The sequence below is a fragment of the Aptenodytes patagonicus genome, chromosome 3 (genome assembly GCF_965638725.1).
Source record: "Aptenodytes patagonicus chromosome 3, bAptPat1.pri.cur, whole genome shotgun sequence".
NCBI classification, from domain to species: domain Eukaryota; kingdom Metazoa; phylum Chordata; class Aves; order Sphenisciformes; family Spheniscidae; genus Aptenodytes; species Aptenodytes patagonicus.
Window position 1 is genome coordinate 18,081,447 of NC_134951.1, and position 20,951 is coordinate 18,102,397.

At 39.3% G+C, this 20,951-nt stretch overlaps 1 protein-coding gene across 2 annotated transcripts in view; it reads right to left on the minus strand.

Moving 5' to 3' along the window:
- The window catches only part of TAF1B (TATA-box binding protein associated factor, RNA polymerase I subunit B), a 50,394-nt gene extending 30,415 nt beyond the window's left edge, over positions 1-19,979 (minus strand). Inside the window, exons 1-9 of one of the 2 annotated variants that reach the window (XM_076332798.1) lie at positions 19,902-19,979; positions 18,892-18,990; positions 18,328-18,415; positions 16,354-16,451; positions 15,965-16,060; positions 15,219-15,348; positions 11,619-11,775; positions 7,870-7,962; positions 4,966-5,065 (exon numbers count right to left, since the gene is read on the minus strand). In XM_076332798.1, the coding sequence (XP_076188913.1) occupies positions 4,966-5,065; positions 7,870-7,962; positions 11,619-11,775; positions 15,219-15,348; positions 15,965-16,060; positions 16,354-16,451; positions 18,328-18,415; positions 18,892-18,990; positions 19,902-19,919 (879 nt within the window). In that variant the 5' untranslated portion in view covers positions 19,920-19,979. The remainder of the gene's footprint in view (positions 1-4,965; positions 5,066-7,869; positions 7,963-11,618; positions 11,776-15,218; positions 15,349-15,964; positions 16,061-16,353; positions 16,452-18,327; positions 18,416-18,891; positions 18,991-19,901) is intronic. The other variant, XM_076332799.1, reaches the window with a different exon arrangement.
- Between the last annotated feature and the right edge of the window lie 972 nt (positions 19,980-20,951).

Here is a 20,951-nt window from a genome sequence, read left to right on the forward strand (position 1 = left end):
GATACTTGTGTATCTAAAAAGACGACCATTCCCGAAGCTCTTCAGAACAACAGGATCCAAAGGATATTTATGAGACTACACCTATCCTGTTCCACACAGCACATACTCCAAAGTGACGTGTTTGTTATCTTCAATACTTAGTAAATCATGTTGCCCAACAGCCATGGGAGTTACCTGCTTACCTATATATATATATACACACACGTACATTTAAGTTTGCATGTGTGTGTTAAGAACGTGAGAATCAAAAACAAAAATTAGTTTTGGACATTAAAAAAAAAAATCAATCTGCAACACATTAATGGTAAAATACGGCAAAAAGTAATGAGTTTTATAAAAAGTAATGAAAGCTAAAGGTAAACTTGAGACAGCAAAGCAGAACCAACTTTAAAGCACAAACAAAATAATCACATAAAAGATAATCAGGTATACAGTCCTGAGTCAAAAATGTAAGGAAAAACAGATCTATGGCAAGGACAAGTTGTTGCTAGCTCAAGAGAAAAAGGGATGCTTTAATCAATTTTGTATGAGGATAAAGATAAATCCCTAAAAGCAAAATAGAGGATGTGTATCTTAAGGATGTATCCCTACTTCAAGCAGAAATGGAAGAGGGAATTTGTGTGTAGCTCCACTGGAGGACAGATACTATCAATAAAAATAAAACAAGCTGAAAGCAAATTACCCACGGAACTTCATACATACTACTACTAATTTACAAATTTGTTTTAACTCCTACACTAGCAGGCTTTTAAAGAAATAGATATCCTCTGCATTAAGAAGGAAACAAAGATGACTTCCACCTAAAAGAGAAAAGATGACTGCACTCATCAAAGACACTTGGCTACTGGCACAAGACTCAAGATCAGCAGGGATTTACTATCATTAAACAAATTGCAAATAGCAAGAAAAAAATCCCTTGATCTCCTGCATAGAACAAAACCCCAAACTTAAGTATCTTATTATTTCCTGATGCATTAAAAAAGGTTTTAATCAAACGGAATAAGAATACTTGTTTTAGAAAAATGAAATTTTGCAGAGTAAGATGAAAACTTGCTTTTCTTCTCTTGTACTGGAAACTTAGAACTTCTGAACTAAGCAGGAGCATCCTGATACTGCTGCTGTTTGCCCTGTGAACCCTCTGATCGTGCATTTAGGTAAAACCCATTTACCAAAGGCTAACTTCTAACATACACATGATTTTAATACAGGAAGGGATAAATAGGATGACTAATCAAGTGAACGCTTAGAAGAGAGACATGGAGCAATGGAAAGATAAACACATATGGAAGATAAACAACTCATTTTACACAAAGATCTTTTATAAAGCACTTTTATCCTTCATAAAATACTTGTGAGGTACTACTTACCTCCAGCTAGGACCTGACACGTGTCTAACAGTTATGCATCATGATAAAGATGATACAAAGAGGTGGAGGTTCCTTTTCTCTTTATTTATGAGGCAGGTACGCCCACAGCTCCCAGACTTCTAGACAGAGGTGTCCAGATACGATAACCTTTGTGGCAGGTATTTTAAAGTTCAGTTTGGGCAGAATGAAAAATTATGCCCTTCTTACTAGCTGTTCCATTACTAAAATATGAAGGGCTTATCTGCCACCTGCACTGAAAATGTGAAATGAATACAAGGCATACTGTACCATTTGAATCATAGCATACTTGAGGTTGGAAGGGACCTCTGGAGATTGTTGAGTCCAACGCCTCTGCTCAAAGCAGGGTCACCTACAGCAAGTTGCTCAGGATTGTGTCCAGTCAGGTTTTGTGCATCTCCAAAGATGTGGACTCCACAGTAGTTCAGGGCAGCCTGCTCCAGCATTCAATCATGCTTACAGTAAAAGAGATTTATGTTTAAATGGAATTTCCTGTATTTCAGTCTATGCCCATTGACTCCTGTCCTTCCACTGCGCACCACCAAGAAGAGAGTCTGACTCCATCCTCACTCCTTCCTGTCAGGCGTTTATACACATTACTGAAATCCCCCCCAGCCTTCTCTTCTCACGGATAAATATCCCAGCTCTCTCAGCCTCTCCTTGTTTGACAGATGCTGCCATCACCTCTAATTGCTAAATTGTACACAGGACAGGGAAAAATTGTCAGTGATATGGACTCCAGTCCTGTATTACACAGCACAGAAGTTCATCAGCTGGAAAGCCTGAGACTAGTCACATTCCTTGCATATGAAATACTACTACTAAATGACAAGGCATAAAAAAACCCCTTGTGCATGTACACATACACACGTCACTACATAGAAAGATAAAAAGTAGATATGACTCACCTTGTAATAATTGTTGCATTTATTTTTTTAAAGCTATAACAACTTCAACCTTGTACAAATTCAGTATATTTTGGGTATCTGGGAAATTGTCACTGAAAAAAAAACTTTAAGCCACTGAGAATGTTTTTATATAAGATAAGCCTTATCAAGTTAGGCTTCATCTGTACTTCACTGATAAAATGACACTCAGTACGACTTCAAATCCTTCAAGCTACTACGACATACCTACTTCTTGATTCAAATTTGGGCTGCAGGGAATTAGCACGACACAATTAAATGCACTAAAAATCTGTTCAAAATAAAAAGAAGACATATTGAATAGTCCTGTCAGTTATCAAGATTTCTGAACATGTTTGCAGCTTACATTCACCAGACTTGAAGCACAACAAATAATGGCATTAAAGCATCTTACCTGCCTGGTTATTAACAGTCATAATCCATAAAGGTTTTGAAGATAATTGTCTATAGTATATTATATACAGAACACCAAGGAGAAAAGAATGCAGGCTGCATTTTCAGGATGGAGTATTACACAATCTGACTTCCTCCTCCAGGACAATAACCTCATCTCTTTAATTTCTCAAAACTCAGATGTCAAAACTAGATACGGTAAACTATTGGTAATCTCAGTGCTGCAATGAGCAGCAAGATCAGTCCTGAAACATAAGATGTAGGAAACAGCTAGTAAGATGTAGCCCAATGATGTAGTCAAAAACGTTTAAATAAAACTGAGGATGCATTACCAAAGGAACACTGAAGGTAAAGTAGGGAGCAGATATTCCTAGAAAGAGGAACCCACAATAATACTGGAGTGGCTGGAAAGCAAACTCTACAGTAAGCTTACAGAACTTTACCTATCTCAATGAAAACAAAGTTAAGAGATGACTTGGTTAGTATGTATATCTACTTATACTTTGGAAGCGAGGGGTGCAGGTGTCAGTACCACAGACTAGCAAGATGGAAGTCAAAAGTTACACAAATTCAGCTTTTAGATCAGCAATTTCCTGTAAGCTAAATAGCAGATCACACTAGATACGGACTCATCATAAGCAATATTAAGACCAAAAAAAAAAAAAAAAAAAAAAAATCAGATTTGTTTTTTTTCCGGTTTGTGAAAAAAGGAAAGTGCATACGCGCTATGTAAGTGTTTAAGACAGAGGGTGAAGTGGCTAGACTTCCTTTTCTATATAAAAGGTGGAACAAGCTTAAATTGACCAGCTTGTGGCTCTCAAGTTGTGAAGTCCCACTCCCACATCAGGACATGCTACAATCCATAGTGGAAGTGTGCTTATGGAGGGACAGTAGAGTAATCCAAGCCGACAGCTCTGGGAGAAAGCAAGCTAACAGGGACTGATGAAATCACCTTCAGGATTGGCATCAGATCACCCTGCATGCCAGAAGCAGCTCTATCCCAAAAGAAAGCAGTAGGATCCTCCAAGGGCAATTGTTGTCATCTCTCTGCAAACCTGACCTCCCACTTTGAGGCATGGTACAAGTTTTACAGCTGCAATTCGTACAAAAAATTTATCTGTGTGATTTGTAGGACAGGGGACGGGGGATGGGGGGGTATTTTATTTAGTCAGGCCAGAATACAAGTTCTATGTAACCATTTTTGAGAGACAAGAACATCTCCAAGGGATGGAGGCAAAGAAGGACAGAGAGACTGAGAATTAAAAGAGTTTTTAAAAAAAAAAAGTTTACACCCACATTTCAACTTGATGTGTCTTTTCTATTAAGGAAACATCTAAGACAGAAAAAGAAATCAAGAGGTTTTATATTAAATTTATCTCCTGATTTTTAAAAGTTGAGATCATAATTATTATTTATCCAGACAAGATAGCTGTGCTATAAAAAAAAATAAAAATGCTACAGATTAGCTTCTGAACAACTCACGACCTGCTGAATATAAGCTATGTATTGGAGAACGGTAACATTACTCGCAACATCATCACTGAGGGCTTGGGCTACAAACACCTTATAGCAGACCAAAACCTAGCTTTTCCTGTTAGCAGAATTGCTGCTTTCTGCTCTTAAAAGCTAAGATTTTATTTGCACACTTCAAAAATCCATAATAAACTTTTTTTCTGCAACACAAACACCAGTGGGCAATCGTTACCCACAATACACAATAACCTTAAATAAGGGAAATTTACATTTTGCTCAAGACTATCCATCACTATTCAGCTTCTAGAAGGGCTGTAACCCTTATGTAGATTTTAGGTTTGATATATTTCAACCAGTACAGCAAGAAACAGAACAAAGGATAGCATCTAAACCATATGTGATGAAAAGAATATGAAACTACAAACAAATTCAAGAGATTATTTTAAATAAGCACCAAAAAGGATAATACATTGCCCTTAGACGTGAAGCCAAATCCTATTTCTGAGTGTTCCAAAAGCAGTTCTGAATACCTTTTTCTCCACAAGTACTTATTGATTTTGTTTTAACTTAGGTAATCAGCTTAATAAGACTGGTAAAAGATTAAAGCACTCTGAGTCACAGAGTGCACTGGTTTCTGCACAGGCTCCAGTAATGCGAAACATGAACTCTACAACATAAGAATAGGTTTAATCAATTTATTAGTACAGTAACCAAAAAAATTAAAATACCACAAGATAACTAGGTTTTTGGTCAGGTTTTTTCATCTTTCCCTTTAAGAAAAAAATTACCTCTACACAAAAGATCTTAAGATCAAGTCCACATAATTTCATCTTCTCTGGAAAATGCTGAAAAACATTCAAATATGGAATATGGCCTTCAACAACAAACCTGCATAAAAAAAAATGAAGACCAAATCAAAATAGTATTTAGTATGATAAATGCATATGTTTATTCTAAAATTAAGATAGAAATCAACTTCTGATTTGAAATAACATCAGTATTATACTGCCTAGGCAATTCTATCTCAAGTTATATACACCTAAATGCTCCATACGACAAAAAACAGTTCAATCATTTAACAGGCCTTTAAGTGCAAGCCTAGATATGATTGACAAATAATAATGTTATGGCAGTAAGCTTACAATCAGCATGCTTATATGGAGTTTGGTCTGCACATTCCTCAGCTACTGCATTTCTGAAACTGCTTTAAGCCTCCTTTGAATGTTATGGATTTTTTTTTCCCCCCAAATTCTAAAGCTTTAAGTAAATTTTACTTTTAAAACACTTTCTGCTGAAGGAGTTTGAGTCAGGTAACGTGGTAGGGAGGAAAGTCACAGAATGATAAGCAGATACACAGAACTGAAACCCCATTAATTACATCTGTATTCAGATTTTTTTAAAAAAAGTATTACTCAGGTATGAATAAATATGATTTTGTATACTAATAAATACGAAATAATTTATTATTTGCACCCAAATAATGCATTTTTTGTTAAAAAACTGGCTTAAAAAACTTTTTTATATATATTAAAAATATATATATAAATATATATATTAAAAAGATGGCACTTAACAACAGCTACCAATAAAAAGCCACCACCACACCAAACCCCTGCTCTTATCTAGCATCTTAGCTGGCATTCACACCAGGCAAAGCAAGCACTGAACAAGCATGGATCCTCACAAGGGAACAGACATTACTCTCATTCCAGACTAAAGCATATTAGCGGTCTCCCATAGCACTAAGCTAGAACTGCTTTCCTGTCTCTTCTTCTCCAGAACAATTTTGTTAAAAGAGTACATTAAACTGGAATAAGTTAACATTTCAAACAGAGACGACCCTGTTCTTTAAATAATATTAGAGATTCAAAACCAATTTTCTCTCCTGCCAGCTGTATTATCTGCACCGTATCTCTCTGATCTCGCTACGTAGATTAGTAACTTCTTGGTCTATGAACTCTGCAAGTCCCTCCTGGGTTCCTACAGTGGTTTTAAGGCTGGGCTCTGCATCTGCTCCCAATGCGGGGCAGTACCTAAACACTTCCATCGCAAGCTGGATCCAATCCCACAAGCTGAAACGAGTTCCTCATAAAGCACAGCAAACTACTACTTTCATTTAATGTGTCTGGAGAAAAAAAAAAACAAAAAAAACCCCAAAAATAAGGCAGAACAATGTCTTCACAGACAGAGCAGCCACTGTTGAGGAGGATTCACCTCCTTCCTGAGCCTATGGCAAGCTCACCTTCCCTCTCCCAGTCCAGTGTCCTAATCACCACTTGTTGCATGTTATGTAGTGTATATCTATTGAAGTTGACTAAAATTCTACTTAAAGTCTAGTTACTGCAAAGTTTACAGTTACATCCTAATTTTTTTTAAAAACATTCTTAACTTTCAGTTTAATTAAAAAATTGAATTAAAACCAGGATTACAATGAAAAGTGCATTTCTTAATCAAAACTCTCAGTTAGAATTAACCCATCATTTATAATGATTTCTGAAAAATAACAGCAATCTGAAACATCGCATTGCCCAATACTTTTTATTCTGAAGCTCTGTGTATTAGTCTCTTACATGGAGAGGTAAAAGTCGCTGCACAATCCATTCTAATCAAATTGTGTGATGTACATTTTGCTAATGAAATTTCAGTAGCTTTCCTCAACCAGTGGAAATAGCATTTCCCCACCCCAAGTGGAGATGTGCATTGGTCCACATACTCAGTGAGGTTGTCATCCAAACCCAGCACCAGTTGCTTGTCCTTGCCTTCCTGCCTGATCTGCTGAGCAGCTTGCATGACAGCTCCTTAGTCAAGGTCAGCTGCACTAAATTAAGAACTTAACCTTGAGGGATGGTTTCACAAAACGGATTGAGCCAACCTAAAAGCTCAACATAACTAGTCGTACTTCCCTCCTCCTGGTATGGCTGCGTGCTCCTGTTGCTCATCGCCCTCTTCCACAAATGTAACTCTCAACAACAGCAGAAGACTACCCATTACCCTACAGCAAGAAAGAAGGGCTTGTTTCCCATCATCTAACAAACTGAGGAGGCTCACAGATGGCTCCAGCAAGTGCAAGAGTTGGCAGAGGGAAGGGGATGCATCACACAGGCAGGAGAAGAGAAGGAAGGGAAGCAAGACCTTCCTCTTTCAGCAACAGTGACCCATTACTGGCTCAGCTGATGATAAGCTTTGGCTGACATGTGTTAAGGCACAATCACACGATTAGCTGTCAGATCTGAAGAGCTGGTACCAAGACACTGAGAGCAGCAACCTCCTGAGCCAGCACAGCAACAGCTGGAAGAGGACAAACGATCAAGACCTTCCTTCGGGTGTGGTGTAGTGGTGATTGCAGCCAAACCACCCTAACAGCTTGCTGCCTCCAAAATGGGAAATCCCACCCTCCCTTCAGTCCTCTGCCACACACTCCTCCCTGCTGACAAAAGCACTTGTGTGACTTCTCAGACAGAGGATTACATTGAGAACTAGTCTTTTGTTTTCCAGGGTTTGATTTCAACCAGACAGATTTCCAGACTCAGCTGACAACAGGAACATCATTGCCAACACAAGGCAGAAAGGGACTGCGGTGAAGCAAATTAACCTGCGCTAAAATGTCCGGTGAAACTTTCTTTTGCAAAATTACTTTTCTGCAGATCTACTTCTTTCAACTAATTTACCATAAACCAGATGAATACTAGTACCCAGGGCAGGAGAAAGAGCAGGAATGTTTATGCAGGACCACAGCAACAGAAACTCGGATCAGCTTAAACTGATGCTGGAACCACATCCTTACACTGCAAGAGACAAGCAATGTCCATCAAAATTTTTTTTTGTTTTTTTAAAAAAAAAGTTTTCACTAACTTGGCTGTACCAAGTCAAAGCACTGCAACTGTTTAAAAAATAATGACATCTCTCCTAGCTTGAAATTACTGTCTCCATGCAAAAGAATGCTCTTCTCTCTCAAGTTAAGAGTTGTTTTTACGTTCTAAAAATACATGAAACAGCGTAAATGCCCTGTTATGAATACAATGTGCTGATGATTCAGGTTTTTAACACTTACTCCAAAAGCCCAAATTTGGAATAGCACTTCAGAACAGTTTCTTCTGCTGTTCTTCCAAACCCTTCATTTAAAATGATCAAAACACTTGTAAGACTACATTGTATCAGTGAAGTGCTTGAAAACTTGACTGGCAGATACAGTGCACAGTCCATGAACTTTAATTAATTACAGCAGCAGCATACATTAGTAAGGTCCAAGTACGAAAAAAAAATCCTAGGTCCTCTCCATGCTACAAGGAAATGATGCAACTGTTAAAGCCACACAGTAATGCCACAAACTGATGACAAGTTTAGTCTTGCCAGCACAGCTAGGTATAACCTCATTTAAAAGGCATTAGTTCTCAGAAGCTCTAAGTCTAGCATCTTGAAACTTTTTCCGCAAGCTAACAATTTTATTATTTAGATAAATAACATACAGCATATGGTGTATTGTGAGACTATTCACAATGGAAAAGGATTTAATGTGTTACATAGACTTGAGCAGAAGTTTGGTAAAAATGTTATTTTTAAACCAAAATGTCCTTGTGAGAGGAGGTAATTGTAGTGTTTTTCTGCTAAGTGTGTCAAGTAGCAAGGAGGAGTATATTTTTGGTGTTGTAAATCCTTTAAAAGCTGGCAGATTGCCCTACCATGGTGCCTAAGCATGTATCACAAGGGAGGAGCGGTAGTCAGCTGACTTCAGGGCAGGGAGAAAACGAAACTGAGGAAAAAACAAGGCAGAACTTTAAGCACAACTGTAGTTCAGGCGGTTTAAATAAAACAAATTTGCCTATAAAGATTTAAAGGGTAATGCTGAATATTTAATGTTTTCTCTGCATAGTTTTCATCTCTGGTCTGTCGCTATTTTGATCTGTGTATCTTAATGCATGCAAAAATGTTCACATTGTCTGAGTTTTTTAAACTTAAATATTCAGAAGTTAGAAAACAAGAGTTTTATGGTAGTTCACGCAGTTTAAAATTCTTTCCCCTTCCTCATCAAACTTGTGAAAGACAAAGACCTTAAGGGTAGGGAGGGAAGAATGATAATGTAATTACAGTCTTATATAACTATCATATCATTGTAAAACTTTGCAATACAAATTACATTCTTTTAAACATCACTTTCTGCATTTAATTCAGTTCATATGTTCAGTGCATTTAAAGTCACTAAATCATTTTGTTTTACTCACTGTTAAAAGTATTAAACCCATAAATTGTATCTAATTAAATATCTTCTCATTCAAATCATCTTATTTCAATTTCCAATTATTAGCTTCCAATTATGCCTTTCTGTGCTATATATGGTACTTGATTTTTTTTTTCTCTCCTCTTCCAGCTTTTTTTGCTGTTTTCATGTTTCCTCTAAATACTTTCAAGCAAATGTGCTCAGCTCTGAAGGATCTCAGTACAAAGGATGTTCTCCAGGTTCTGAATCATTTTCATGGATCTTTTCTGCAGTCTCCAATTTTTAAAATGCCAAATACAACAATATACCATTAACACACAAACAACACAATCTACCTTTCCTCTTAACGGTTGGCTTTGACAGTTTGGGTTTTTTTAAACCACACCATCATACTAAGACAGGAACTTGTGAGGATGTATTAGCCTTGTATGACCCCACATGCTTTCCAGAAACAGTTTCCAAGATACAGTAACCCAAGAATAGATATTTAATTATTCATTTTTCTCTCCAAACAGGATGGGCTAAGCAGGAATTCTTTATTGTGAACCATTTGCTCCGTCCCAGTAATTGTAATTTACTACTTGGATTTTTGCCATATACAAACATTATCAGACAGGATTTATTTATTTATTTTCTAATCATTGACAAAAATACAGAGTACACTACAGTAGTTCCGATTCCTACAGAATTTCCTTAAGAAGATACTAGTCAGTAATAAATCTTGTTATTGAAAACTACTTTTGAGTTCTACTATTTCTTAATCCACTCAATAAATACTTCTGTATTGAATTCTGAATACTGTGGCATTTTGCTGAACATTTTACAACCATCTTTTATGCAACAACAGCATATCCAGTTATGCAAATGTGCAACGGTTTGTGCAATTCTGATTGATGAAGGCAACAGCCACCCCTAAAGTTAAATCAAAGGGTTAAACATTGTTTTGCATAGAAATAAATTAGCTAGTATTAACTACTGTACTTCGAGACATACAAACTTCCTCTTTTTTAAAAGTACTTGCAAAAGAGCATTCTTCAACAGCCATCCTTCTCGGAAAGTGCGTACAAAGCTAGAAAACTGCAGGTGGAAGTTGGCACTCCAGGGGGAGAGAGGCCATGACGGAAGATCAGGCTCTGGGGTAAACTTCCCTTGCATTCATCACAGTTTCAGCAGCAATACTAGCTATATGCACCACAGGTGGGGGATGATGTGCTCATTGCCTTGCCTTTTACCTCACAGGTTATATATTTGAAAAATAAAAATTAAAGAACTGAAATCTACCGTATCAACTGAATTTTGAATCCGTTTTTCCTTTATTTTGTCCGAGTTTGCAATTTGAATTGGCAACATACAGTTACTTGAGTCTTTCTGTTCCTTAAATTTTGGCAAAGTAACATTTTTTCCCCATCTTTTTAGCAATACCCAGTATTTCAACACTTGTTAAAAAGGAGTATCAGTATACAAAAGGTCTCCCAAGGAAAATCTAAGAATTGCTGAATTTAAACTATTTGGGCCTGATTTAAAATATTTATTGCTAACAAGAAAAGTTGAATTATTTTTCATTCTTTGAGTAAACAAGGAATGTGTTCATAGCCTTGCTGTAGGGGGGAGAAGGGAACTGCGTTGTGAGCAATAGTCTGACAGTCTCCACTTAGCATCAAACCCTATTATTAGAACATTTTATTTCTACTATATTAAAAGCTGTATTATTCTGAACTCTGGTAATTACAGATACAAAGATATGAAGACAAAAAAGGACTTCCTATATTAATTTCTGTGCCCAACTCCATTGCGTGAAGCTACTTAGCTACCTTTCAGATCACTATATACTGCTGGTATTGTTTGTATGATGACACTGATGTAAGTCCTGGAGAATGTTTACTCATTTAATTCTGGCATGCTGACAACAGCAAAAATAGCAAAAGTGCGACCATACACACCTCCAGCGAACCTTAAGAAATTTTGAAGGAGAAGGATAAAAAACTTCTTTAGCTCCAAAATCTTCTCCCTTACAGGTCTTTGAGATTCATTGCAAGCAACAGAGGAGAATGTTCTCCAAAAGCAGCAGCACAAATTGTTATGTCAAAGAAAAGATACGGCAACTAAATATAGAGAACTTCTCACTATTACTGAGCAAATTAGTAAGAGGGCAATAGTACAGATCTAATTTTTTTTAAATGTATTATTTATAAAAGCAACAAATATTTCACTAAAGGTTATTCATACCTTAAGAGATCAGATAACGTCATTGGTTCTCTCAACCAGAGTAATGCCATATAACAAAATGAAAGGGTCATTGGCATTGTCATCCTCAGTTTCTCCCTTTGGTTCTTCATTAAATACAAGCTACCATCTACCGATCCAGAGCACACAGAGGTGCTTTCTTGGGTTTATGTTAAAAAAAGAAAAGAAAAAAAAGTAATTGACACGATATACACACGATCCACAATATACAGAAAACAAGATAAAGGAACATACAAGGACCCTTGTTCAGCAGCTAATAATTGAAATCATTACTTTGAGTAGTTTGTGTACTTTTCTACTAAACAGCTTAACTCTAATTTATTCATCTACCGCAATATGAGATGACAACCTGTTTCATAAACTGCTGCTTCACTTGACTAAGTCACTGAATCATATGAAGAGACAAAATTCACTCTGGTACCCATCAAAACAGACCTTTTGTTGGGAACTACACTTAAAACCTGGAGTTCTAGAAGGACATTAACTCCTATACCACATATAACTAGCAGTACTTACGAGCTGGAAATACTGTTTTCCATTTGAGAGATAAGGGAACAGTGGGGAAACAAGGGAAAATTCAATGTGCTTAAATCAATGCCTCGGAGTTGGGGATTAAAACACAGAGTTTTAAACTTCAGCACAGTCAGGACTTTAACAAGAACATGATGTACATTGCAGAAATTTTACTGAGGTTAAGGTATGTATTCATCTGCCATATAATCTCTAACTGTGGAAACGTAAGCGTTTGTTTGGTTAAACCACGACAGCGTTCTTTTAAAAAAACATATCTACATTCAGTGAAAAAGAAAACACCTTTAGAACAAAAATATAGCAAATGGTAAAAAAGGTGGGGGGAAAAAAACAACCAATAACATACAACCAAACCTCCTTACTTCCTTACTGAGATGAATCACTGAAAACTAAAAGCAGCAGCCATGAGAAATTTAATTTAGGGGAGTGATTTATGAGTTAGGAACCTTTTCAGCAGTGAAACTTGGGAGTTCGGGGAAGGAAGAAGAGAAAAAGAAAAGCCTCTCTTCCCTACATCATGACCCAGCTAGGATGAATGAAAATGTTTTGTATTTAAAGCACACCAGCACAAAATATCAGCATTAATTCTGTAGAGATTTTCTCACTCTGTTTCCCCACAGACTGTTCACCTGTTCAGACAGGAACAGCGAGGGCTGGATCCACAGCTCCCCAGCTGGGAGCTGCAGGGCCATGGCAAGCAGCCTGCAAAAAACAGTTTAAAACGTCAGAGAGCTTGGCAGTTCCATGGTTATGCTGGCAGGTGATAGCCAAGACTGTAAAGTGACAGCGATCAGCGGTAGAGGTCCAGCACCCACTGACACGCCATATGAAGACAGACACTGCAAATGGTGTGTTCCCGAGCTAGAATTGGTCTTTGATGCCACCTACCGGTTCCTAAAACGGCGGCCAGTAGCACTGGGGACACAGCAACAGGTTAAAAGAACCGGCTCAAACATACACTTTGTACAGACTAAGTAAGACACGGTCTAGATGACAGCATCCTACGAGGTCTATCACGTATAGGTGCGTCGGAGAACAAAAGCAGGAACATCAGTTAATCCTTTTAGTCAACAGCTTCACCTTTTACACGGATACTTGTGCTTAAAGGCAGCTTCACGACCAAAGCTTCATTATTAATTTCACATTCAACTCAATTTAAAATAATCCTCATTATATTTGTGGCCTCAATGATGGCGCACAATTTACTTTTATTTCTTCCAGGTTATGCAAGGCATGACTACACACAGTTACACACATATAATAATTTAAGAGTTTAATAGGCTTCTCCAGCAGTATCTCAGTGCTATACTCGGTGGAATTTGCCCTACACAAAAATAACAGCAAAAAAAAAATGCTTGCACATTGGACAAGCCTCTTGGGGAAAAAAAGGGTGTTGAGGTTTCCAGTCTGTAGCAATAACAGCTCAGTAAAAACGGCACAGAAAAGGAAACCTATGAATCTTCACAACCATTTATAATCGACTAGAACACATCTAGTATTACTTGTTTTAAATTTTAATATACAAAACAATTCCTGTTTGTTTGATTTCACCAAAATGTACTTTTAGTGTCATTGAACTCTTAATCCATTTCAAGTGCTTTTAGTGAAATCGGTATAACTACTTAAAGCTGAATTCAATTTCTGAAACAACAGACCAAGAACACGTTAAATTATGGCCTATCTTAAGACTATCTAGCTGTTCTAAAACTCTAAGAAATATAACTATAAAAGGCACAAATACCAAGGAAGAAAGGAGTTCCTCTAGACATCAAAAAGGAGAAGAAAATTCAATGGAATATTTTCACTAGAATTTTTTCACTCAATTATTTCCTCTTCGTATATTTGTGTAACACCCAAGATCTGCTACATGTACAAACATACAGTGACTCTCTATCTGTAAATTTTGTCATTTTAACATATAAGGATGAAAGGTACTTGCATTATTCACAAAAGTTTGTGTCATCATTTTTGCACCTTTTTCCCCCTCTGTAACACTGTTTGGATTTTTAAAAATTTCTTGATTTTTTTTAATTGCCGCAGATCAAGCTTCTCATTCCATTACCATTTCTGGACTTTATGAAATAAAGAGAAAAACATGAAAGAACAAGATTGCATTCTTCTGAGAGTAGACAGGCAATATCATAGAAGAACAGAAACGGGATATAAAGAGGACAGTACATTAACAGGGGAAAAAGAAACACTGAAACACACAAAGAAGTAAAAGGCAAGCAAAGAATAAAGCAAAAAAGAAAAAACATCGGAAGTTTAAAACGCAAGCAAAGGCTTTCAAACGTGCCTTAAAATGTATTTCCAATATCAGACATTGCAGCATTGTCTGGCATTACACTTGCCCAGTAGCACCAAACACTCCAATTTACTATAACAGTTTAATTAAAATGTTTAGCATTCTGTAAATATTTTCAAGTTGATATTGTGAACAGAAAGGAGAAACTGATGGAATGCTAAAAGAAGATTTTTGATAGAAGGGGTTATAGGGAAAGTAGTAAAAAGAATGCAGAGACAAAAGATACATAAGAACCAAAAATACTGTAAGGAAAAAAAATTAGAAAGCTAAATATATCTATGGGATAGGAAAAAAAAATAATACCCACCCAAAAGAACAAACTCATGTTTTTTAACAAAGTCACAACTGACAGCTCTGCTATTAGCTAAACAAGTGCTTATTCTTTAAAGCTGCCACGTTTGTGAACATCTAGCTTTGCAGATATAATAGCAATTTTTTCCCACTCCAAACAGGAGGCATGGAGCAAACTTGCTATAAAACAGAACTTCCTCCTGCACTTCCCATTGTATTTGCAGGACCTGTTCAACTTTCATCTCTTTGGGTAGGGTTTGCCGGGGGGGGGGGGGGGGAAGTCTTCTATTTCTCGCAGAATACAAAATACTCTAGTGGTAAACAGGACTGAAAACTTTACACTTTCCAACCAGTTCCTCCAATTCATTGTACATTAATACACTTCATATATATTTATTTATATTAAAAAACCTATACAAAAATGGTTTCCAGATATTTCAGTTCATTGCTCCTACCTGAGACCCTGCTAGTTGATGAGGCAAAGCTGCAATCAGTCTGTAGATCCCCCTCACTCTCAGAGAGAGACAAGTGAAGAAGGCTAGGTCTCTCTGGTTCGCTGTCCACATCAGTACTGCTATCGCACACCTGTTTTTTGTAAAGAAGTCATTGTATTATGTACTGTTAGTTACTGTTTCAATCTGAAGAAAACAAATAAAGCATGATAGATGCAAGATCAACAGTAAGTGAAGTTTAAACCCAAACTGTTCACGTTTTTACTTTCTCTATGAATCACCAGGACGTAAAGAAAACCTGCAAAAAAAGTATTTTAAAAGGATCTCTCAAGATAAAAAAAATTTCTAGTGATTACATTACAATTCAATCTGCTACAATGACTAGAAAGTTGGCAATACATGGAATCAAAGCTTGATGAAGTAAGTAACTTCAAGAGAGCAGGCAGGAAAGGGTGGTAGTTGATGATGCATTTTGTATTGTAATTTCTGCTCTATCTACTGACTGACTATGCCAAGACAAAGCGGTATTTTTAAACAAGCAGTTTGCCATACTCTGAGAAGTATTTGTCTCTCGAAATGGGAAAAAAAAAGAACAACAAAATGGACATGTGGAACTCTGTTTAGAAGACATCCTTCATACTGAAGTGACATTAATACAAGCTAGATATGTAGCTTGAAAAAAGGAGGTTTCTGTTGTTGCTTTTTAAAAAGATACCCAACATCTCATGGGATTTGAGCTTTTCACTTACTGATAATGCTTTGACAGTTTCCCCAGCTGGTCTGTTGCAATATGCCTGTTTGCTCTTCTGAAGATAACGCCTCCAAAAATTGCACAGAATTTCATCCTGATAAATACAAATGGACAGTGATTAGTGCAAAGTTTACAAGATCATTAACTGCTGAGAGAACAGAGTGTAATTTCTAACTCAGGAATCTGAATAATGTTCCAGCTCTAATTTTATTAACTGTGATTTATAAACTACATTTTAAAATTACCAGAGAAACTAAGTTTGTTTTCATATGCTCAATGTTTTTAAACAGGGAGTTGTTCAATTCACTTTAAAAATTACAATCTTTTTACGGAACACCCCCTGTTACACACTCACAGCATGTAGAACTCACACTGACATCTACAGACCTTCATCTGTGGACATACTCCTAATGCTTCCAAAGCTTCAGCTTGTTTCTTGAGCACAAGCTGAAAGCCTTCACAAACATACCATTCACAGCCTCCATCTAATTAAAAAAAAAAAAAAAAAAAAAGTGGGTTTTTTTTGTTTGTTTGTACTGTTTGGGGTTTTTTTTAACCTTATGCACACTCATTTTGACTTAATGTTCTATTCTCTTGGTATCAGGACAGAGACGTGTCTCTATTAAATAATTTCAGATCCTAGTGCATAGACCAGCTACGCTGAATACCCCACTAACTTCCATTTATTCACAGTCTTAATCAAGAAGGAAAACTACTGAACAAAGCACTGTTCTCCACACACTTCCCAAGAATAATATATTTCACTATAATTTATAGTGTGGCAATCGAGTGGAGAGTTGTTAAGTGACCAGATTTAAAATAACGAGAACCTGTCATTAAAAAATGAAATACGATCATTTCTTTCCCATCCCCGGCACAGAAAACTGGAACACATTACAGTAGTGAGTCAGGCAAAAAACAACCAATATCACCACGTTCTTCACCATTCTCTCCCACAGAATCATACCCATTTAAATGAAAGAAACTTTCTCAGATATTCAGAGCTTCTAGCAAATCTCAGCACAACATGAATGTCATAAGGAATGGGCCTTCTCCAATCTATTCATTATTCTCCCAGGCTGTGTTACACTTACTTTTCGCCCTTACCTGTCTATATTTACAACTCCTTTTCCACAGGCTTTTGGTCTTAGAAATTTTCTCTGCATTTCTCAACTTCCTTGTCATTCCCTCCACACTTGTTCTTCACTATTTTTCCTTCCAATCACACCTCACATCTCACCATCTTGTAAGTTATCTGCCCAAAGCTTCTGCCCTGCTTTAATGATGTCGGCTTTAACTGTTAACCACAGATATAGCTTACTCTTATAAATGCATGAAAATAAGCTGCCATAATATAATGTGACTGCACTCACAGAAGGGACTGTATGAAGCTAAGGATTTCTTTCTTAAGAAGCCTAGGGGATGGCTAATGACCTTCCTAACAGGAGAAATAAAAAGCATGAAGTGGTACACAGCTCAAACTTTAGGAGCAACACAGGATAAAGACAAGTGGAGATGTTAAGGTTGTTCCCCTTTTCACTCCTCCCTTCACTTCCCCACAATTGTTCTTTTCAAAGGAATGTAGTAATCTACTGCCACCGCAGTAGAGCGAAGATAGGTCAGCGTATCAGAGACAAAGATAAACCCATGCTTCATTTAGCATTGTAATGCATTTTTGCTTTCTGAAAGTGGCCACAACAGTAAAACATCTATCTAGCCATCACAGTATACATACGTAGCTCCAGCAGCAGCCTTACCATAACATCCTTACGGTATATATCATCATACATAACAACTACTATTCTTCTGAATCATGAAATTAGAAGTATAGAAGTGACTCTGGATGAAAGATGTAATATTCGTTTAGCTATTGTAACTGCATGAAATCTCTTCCACGTAGGTTTGTGTGTAGGTTACAGGGCCAAGTACCTGTAATGCAAGCCAGACTGACATTCTAAGAGCTGGACCACCATCACATCTCACTTACGAAGACAGACAACTTTTCTGGTTTTGTGATAGCCATCATAAGGAAGGAACAAAGGGATCACCACATCTGAATGCATGCCACCAGTATCTTCAGTGCATACTGGCTTCCACAAATCAAAGTGGCAATAAGTAACGTGTAGTTCTGTTCAACGCAAAAAAACCACCACCAGGGTCACAGAGGTCACCTGTGGCTCAGGAAGTCACCAAAGGTGACCGCTTAAGGTACTGACAGCATTTGGGGGGTCTATTTTGCTTCTGTTCTTACAGACTTTCCTAGCTATCTGCTTCTGGCCACTGTCAAAGACATAATGGGCTAGGTGAACCCTGGCTGAACAGACATTCTTATGCAAAATACAGAGGGAAATTCATACATACCAGTTTTTTCCTGCTTTCTTAAACCTTTGGAGATTGTCTGGATTCTTGTATTAGAAATAAAATCAGTGTTTACAACTTCTCTAGTTCTCTGCAAAACAGGAATATATCTTAGCAAGAAAAAAAGCCAGGCCTAACTTGCATAGATTGTCCTGTCATAAAACATAATGGAGGAACTTGTTCAAATTTCCTTAACTAAAGGGAGACAGAACATTCTGAACTTTTCATTCAGAAATTGCAAAAATAGAGGATTACTATCCTGGACATGCAGATGACGTGCATCAGAGTTTGCCTACATTGGTACTGTACTAAAGTGCAGCAATACCCAAGTAATACCTCTAAGGTATCTAGACAGCATGCCGGCACTACAGCAACACAGGATCTTAAAATGGCTCATGTTAAATTTTGTGATTTCAAGGAACATTAAACTGTGCCAGGTAAAGCATGAAAAAGGAAGAATCACAATACTGCCTTCAACTCCTAATGCCAAAGAGGAAATCTAACATTTTCTTAATATAAAACCAAGAAACGATCAAAATAAACCTTTTCCAAGGCTTAGCTTTTTACCTCAGTAACATTGTGGCAAGATCTGCAATAAAATCTGCCTCCATCAGTGAGACCCCAGTTCACTTCCGAACACTGGGCACAGCGTTCATTAAAATCTCTCTAAAAGGAAAAAAAAAGTTTCACATGTGTTCAAGTAAAAAAAATGGCATTATTGCTAGGCTACTGCACAGCTTTTGAGATTATCCAGAGGACAATATTTATGCCCTTTATGTTAGCTCTGGTTGATAACAAGTAATCACAGCATTTGCTGTCAGTCATAGATAACTGTGAACAAGTAATTTTAGCTGGCAAGCATCAGCTCTTGTGTATGCGAACAGCAGCACAAGGGGAATAATAATCCACATCTAGCACCCATGACATGGCTTGAAAAACACCACCCATCAGAAACGGAAGCAGAGACAAAAAGTAGAGAGCGGGAGATGAAAGTAAAAATAAATTTCTAGAACTGTGAAGAAACATGGGCAGCGGAAGAAAGCCTGCACAAGCCGGTGAAGAGACGTGCCGGGAGAAAGGGAGACTTCCCGGAGAAACCGGAGGAGGAAAGAGGGAAAGCAACACATTTTAAAGACGTGTTTTTCAGAAGCACCCCACACGAGCGTGCTGGGGCCGGGCAGCTTCCTTCGGGCCCGGGGGGGGACGGCTGACGGCACACCCGCGGCCCCTCACCGGCCCCTGGCTGGGACAAAACACCCGCCACCGCTGACTGCCAAGCGCCGAGCCCGCGGCCGCCACGCCGCGGGGTCCGGGCAGGGCCTCGCCCGCCGCCTCTAGGCCCCGGCCGTGCCCGGCGGGCGGGGCGGGGCAGGCAGCGCCCAGCGGCGCCTCCGCTCTCCCGCCGGAGCCACCGAGCGCCGCCGGACCCCCCCCACCCCGCAGCCGCTGAACGCCCGGCGGGGAAGCGCCTCCCACACGGCCGCGGCCGCGGCCGCCGCGCTCCGCCAGCTCCCTCCGGCCCAGCGAAACCAGCCGCCCCCGCCCTTCCCTGCGCCGCGGAGCCGCCCGGCCCCCACCGTGGCCTCCTCGTCCATGCTGGCAGCCGCCCCGGGACCCACATCACGGCAACCGCGCCGAGCGCCGGCACTGCGGGCCGGCCTGGAAACGGCAGCCCTGGCACTTGCGTTCCGCGGCCGCCGCGGGGCCGGGCACCCCCGGCCTGGCTCCTTTTGTCAAGCCTGTCCCGGGCTGGGGGACCGCCATCTCCCGCCCTGCCGGCTGCTCCGGGCGCCCCTGGGTCCCGCCCCGGCCCCCCATCTCCCCTCGCCGGAGAGCTCTTGGCGGTGCGGCGCTCCGGCGCTGCTTGGGGCGGCGACAGACCCAGCGCGGTGAGCCGAGGGCCCGCACGGGCCCCAGGGGGAGAGCAAGGCACCGGGCCCTTCCCCTCTGAGGGGACACGGGGTGCTTCACCTCAGAGGGGACATTGAGCACTTAGCTGAGGGGACATGGGTGCTTCACCTCAGAGGGGACATTGAGCACTTAGCTGAGGGGACGTGGGTGCTTCACCTCAGAGGGGACATTGAGCACTTCCCTGAGGGGACGTGGAGCGCTTTACTGAGGGGACATGGGTGCTTCTCCACAGCAGTGTCCCGGGAACTGGAGGGGATACATGTCCCTCCAGCCCCAGCCCACCATCATGCCTCTGCACCTGAGCTCCTGTGTCCTCGCGTCGCCCTGGCTGGGCGCACGCAGCCGGTGACCACTGAGGCTGTGCCGAAGCTGTTGGAAAGGGGACTGCTTCTGCCTGTACAAAAGGAGGCCACAAGGACTCATTTAACTATGTAAAGTGTTTGGAGATCCTTGAATGAGGGAAACTGTGATTTGAAATTCGCTTTCAACTAAAAAAAACAAACCCAAACCTCCAGATCTTGATGTAGGTCTCTAATTTCTTGCACGCTAATAGTAATAATGTTTAAAGATGTCTAAACACTGGGATCTGTTATTGCAATTAATTTGCCCACAAAATTGGAGAACAGGTTTAGGCCCCTTAAAAAAAAAAGATCCACTAAGTGAAAGCATGGGAAAAAATTAAAGCTAAAATATACATAGAAAGAGGTGAGGCTGCC